We start from the raw sequence: 5,000 nt of genomic DNA on the forward strand, positions 1-5,000 counted from the left end.
AATACACTGTACAAAGTAGTGGCCCAGGTTGACCGGTTTACAACAGTGTGTTTTCTGATTGTTGTTGTTGTTCTTGGTGGTAATGGTATTAGATTCGTTAAATGTACCGCACAAATCACTTTCAGTCCCATGGCGGTTTAAAAATTCTTTTGTTTTCAATTCTTTGAGAGAAAGGCCACCACCCCCAGGGGTCTCCCAACTGTTTACTCTACACGAACAGTGTGTTGGTTCTTTGAAGTGTCCCTGACTTCAAAATTTTTACTTAAGCAAAAGTTAAATGTCATATATCATATATATCTCTTTACCTTTGTTTCTCAAGATTTTACTTTGTAATGTGCCACGTACCACATGTAAGAGAAAGATGCTGGCAATTGTTTGCCCCATGGCCGAGGCAGTGGGAGGCATTGGCCTATTCTTTCGACGACGTCATCAGCTACTTTATTTTATAGTTTTGAGAGAACTTTAACAATGTAAATTAGTTCTTGACGTCTCATTCAAGGAATAGACCCATACCTCTCACTAGCTGGGCCGTGGGGCAAATGAATGCCAGCTTTTTAACTCTTTTTTACCTCATTAGGCCTACAGAGCGTTTTCACTCACGTGATCAGTAACTTTGTTTTTCCAGCGAAACAAAGGAAAACGTTTGCATGATAATAGAGCTCGATTCCCGGAGGATTAGTTGGGTGCACCAACATGGCCGCCGTTCCATTGTTTAGGAACAACAACATGGCTGCCGTGACATCACGTGAAAACACTCTATTAAGAGTAAAATGTAGAGAAGCAAAGATAAAATATGTGTTAAACATTTCACTTTTGCAAGGAAAATACTTTGATGTTAGGTGTACTTCAACGTCCCACAGGGTTGATAAACTGGAAGGGTTGTGAGACGGGGCCTGCGGTTTATTGTCTCGACTCGAAAAGATTTGAAAGAAGAGAAGACTCGAAAGTCCAACCATTTGCAGATGAACTTACAAAGGCAGCACTTTCTCCTCAGTTATTCTTAAGACCCTGAGTGTTTGTCCGACCGGAGTTTGAATCCGCGATCTTCCGGGAGCACGATGCTCAGCCAACGGAGACACGGGTCGGCCTTTCTTGTCGTAAAGTGTAGTTGTGTTCAGTGTATAATTCTCACGGGCATCTTTCTCATTCCTCGCATTTTTGTCGTCCTTTGAAGTTCGTAAAAATACTGCGGAAATCGCAAGGTAATCGCGCGTATTTGTCAAATCATCGAATGAAATGTCTACATTACTTGAAGAGGGCACGGGCTCTCCTTGGGTAACTTCAACATTGCGCCTCTCTGTCTAGTTTCCCCCTTAACGTCCTTGGATTGGTAAGGTAAATGACTGTTGATTACATAACGAAATGAAACACAGGAAAAGATTAAAGCCCCGTCTACACGAGCAATTTGTGTGACAAGTTTTATTTGCTCGTGTAGACAAAGAAAATTGGCCAATTTTTATGTGACAAATGTATTTGCTGAAAAGCTGGCGTGTTAGCTTTTACGTGACAAATAAAAGTTGTCACATACGAAAAATTGCTCGTGTGCACGGCTCTTCACATAAAATGTGGCAAATCCCTGCCTCTTAGTGAGCGCCATTAGAGAACGAAAGGGCAACCTCGCCTTTTTTTCTGCTTCATCTCTGCTGTCCAAAGGCGTTGCCGTCCCACTAACTGTGAATTGTCAAAAATTATTTGTTGTGCTATCTACACGATCAAACGTATTTGCTACATAAAATTGTCGCATAAAAATCGCTCCTGTAGGCGGGGCTGCACACTTAAAATGTTATTTTTCTGGATAAGACGTGAACTTTAAAGTGCTACTACGACCAAAAAAACAATTCTTCTTTTTCTTTGGATTTCAAAGCTACCTTTAATAACTAAACACTAAGTGACCCAAGCTTTAAGGGCTGATTTTAGAAAGACACCTGTTTATTTTAAGTGGAATTTTCTTATTTATTGGTCCGCCGTTACTATTTAAAATCATGAGAGAGCTGGGTCGAGGAGGAAATGACGTCAAAGACTCACTGGTTTAAGAATGCAATGCCTGTGTACGCGGCTGAATTAATATGCAGGACGGGAGTTTCGGGCTTTCAGATTTTTAAACTTGTGTTTTGCATATATAACAAGTTGTGTTTACACGCTGGAATTTTAAGCTAGTGAGTAAATGACGTCACTTTTCCCTAGATCCAACCCTCAAGAGGTACAGTCGGTCAGTTTTGAATGTCGTCTTTTTTCCCTTCACTTCACTGAGTTTGCATGTTGCTGTCTTGTGCTAGCGCTTGCGCCGTGTAACTAATTCATCTGTAAGATAACTATAAAAAGGTAGAAATTGCATAACCTAGTGAAAAAAGAATATTATAGTGTGATGCAACCTTTCGTTGCAGATGATCAAGAAAATGATTGAAGAGAGAATGAAGCAAATCCAGCGTTCGATGGGTCGCGAAAATGCAGAAAAATTAACTCTGCTCGAGCAAGAAAATAACGCTCTAAGAGACCACGCGAACAAGTTAGAGGCATCTCTAAAAAAACTTACCGAGAGTGAAGCAAGAAAGGAAAGGGTAACGCGTTCAGTTCAGACTCAAGATATTAACCTGGTAAGTATGAACACAAGGCAATATTGACTCCTGTGAGAAGTTTCTAAAAAGTCTACCCCTGGGAGGGCCTCGATAATCGGGAGTGCTTGGATTTGACGTTATGACAGTCTACCGAGGTCCTTTGTTTGATTATATAATTATGGAGAGTCCCAGTCTGAAGAGGGGAAAATGCAAAGATTTAGAACTGGTAGTTTTGAGCCACATTGTCAGTTCTGCAACTTTACACACTTGCTTTTTTTCTAACATCATAGTCGTTCTTCCCAAGGGAATTTAAGTAGAAAATGCTGCTGGACAGGAGAAAGTTTGGGTGGGCTCTTGTACGTAATAATCCTAGTTCTTGTGTCTTGGGCTCGCTGTAGATGACACAGATGAGATCACTTCAAGAAGTTCTTCCAGTCGTAATTAATGATAAGAGATCGTTAATCCTGTGAATGAGTGTTGTCTCTCTGGGAAAAGAGTCGATTCGTTTTTCCTTTCGGTGCTCACAGAGCATTCATTTGGGAAAGTTGGCAATTATCTTTTAAATTGTTTTAGTGAACTGTTGCACAAAATAATGACAACCAGGCGTCTGACCAAGAAATTATGCTTTTTGTTTTTCAGTATAGCGATCTGTGTCCAAAGACAAGTGGGCCAGCTCCTCTCCAAATCACTGTGGCAGTTACTCGACCCTCTTCCATGGGACTCGTCCTTGACACTACACCTACACCACGACTTACCTCCACTGTAGCACCTCTACCAGGTCATACTGTGCCCTCACGCCTCGAAAATACTCCAGTTGGCTATCAACACGCAAGTCAAAGACCGCAGTTATCGCAAAAGGAGCCTCTGCGACCACGAATTCCATCTGTGCCCAGTATGTCACCTCGTACACAACAAGCAGGCGGTAATTACGCTCCCAATTATGATCCTGGACCAACAGGGAGATCGGTCCCCGGTCAGCTTACAGGGCTGCGCGGTGCATCACCGGCAAATTTCTCCTCGCAAGGCGTCCCTCGGATTAATAATGCACTCACTGCTCAACCCGTTGTGAGGATGCAAGGACCTGTTGTTAGTCCAGGGGATCCTCGGAGTAATACAACTCCTTCTAGCCGGCCGTTACCCACTGTGACAGTACACCCTCAGACTCAGACTCCACCCAGCGTTTCTTCTATGAGGGTTCAGCAAGAGCCCTCTGCGTACGGATACCCTGCTCAAAACGTCTTTAATAATGGACAACCGCGACCGAGATTCACTGTAAACCCTCAGATGAGACTGCAAAGACCACCCCATCCTCAGGGTGTGCCTCAACAGATCTCACCTGGACCAAGGACTCCAGTATTTCAGCGGTCTCCTACGCAAGCAGCGTCATCAACGCAGCGCATCATGCAACAGCCGATACGTATGGAGCAACAGAAAACTCAACTTCCTCGCCCCTCGGCGCCGATAAGAGCGAATCCTCCAGTGCAGATACAAACTGGAATTCAACGACGACCTCAGCAGCACAATGCAGTGACCCATTACCAGCAGCTACCCACACCCCAGCGGCAAGGAACTCCCACTCAACCTTCAGCTAACTACGGGACAGCAGCAATAAGAGGCCCTCAGCACACACCTGCAGGCATCCCACAGCAGTTACCTGGAACACCCATAGTACAGACTAAGGAAGCTCCTCCGAAACCCACCGTGTCCATTGCAGTGGTGACGAGTGGCATTGTTTTGTCGTGGAACATGGCCTTGGAGGACAGACATGCGACTATTATGAACTATCAGTTGTTTGCGCTGCAAGATGGCGGCACCGTCGAAAACGCGCATCAGTGGAAAAAAATAGGGGTTGTCAAAGCGTTGCCTCTTCCCATGGCCTGCACATTGACCCAGTTTTTACCCGGAAATAAATATCATTTTGCCGTACGTGCTACCGATGAAACGGGAAGACTTGGTCCATTTAGTGACCCTTGCACTATCACTCTTAAATAAATTTGTAAATGGACCTGTTTCTTGAAAGTCATTATATTCCCGTTATTTAGCATAGTGCTTCCTAGTAGATGGTTCCAAGTCTATATACCTTTTCGAGTTCTCTGTGCAACCAGGAAAGTAGTATCGACCTAAACCAACGCCGTTTGGCGGTTTGCGAAAGTTACGGAAACTATTTATTATTAGAACGGAAATATTGTGGACCGTCAAAGGTGTCCTCCACTCCTACAAAAGAAGAACTAGACCAAGGAAATCATGTTTGCAATCAAAAGTGTTTGAAGTTTTTTTAAAGTAAAAACGTGAATAAGAGAAAAAAAGGAAAGGGAGATGCTAGAATCGATTGTTTTTACTTTCAAATTTCCTGGGCTGCGATATCTTGAGTAAGGTTGCCCTGTTGTTCTCACAATAATAACCATTGTCAACCTTTACACGTCACATTTAAGATGGAGGCGACCA

The 5,000-nt window shown here is 43.4% G+C and overlaps 1 protein-coding gene across 2 annotated transcripts in view; it reads left to right on the plus strand.

Moving 5' to 3' along the window:
- Positions 1-5,000, plus strand: part of LOC138014122 (activating transcription factor 7-interacting protein 1-like) — a 13,910-nt gene that overhangs the window by 8,120 nt on the left and 790 nt on the right. For both annotated transcript variants that reach the window (XM_068861144.1, XM_068861145.1), the window contains exons 5-6: positions 2,385-2,594; positions 3,195-5,000. The exon at positions 3,195-5,000 is cut by the window's right edge and continues 790 nt beyond it. In XM_068861144.1, coding sequence (XP_068717245.1) covers positions 2,385-2,594; positions 3,195-4,547 — 1,563 coding nt within the window. In that variant the 3' untranslated portion in view covers positions 4,548-5,000. The remainder of the gene's footprint in view (positions 1-2,384; positions 2,595-3,194) is intronic.

This window comes from Montipora capricornis, chromosome 8, assembly GCF_036669925.1.
Source record: "Montipora capricornis isolate CH-2021 chromosome 8, ASM3666992v2, whole genome shotgun sequence".
NCBI lineage: Eukaryota > Metazoa > Cnidaria > Anthozoa > Scleractinia > Acroporidae > Montipora > Montipora capricornis.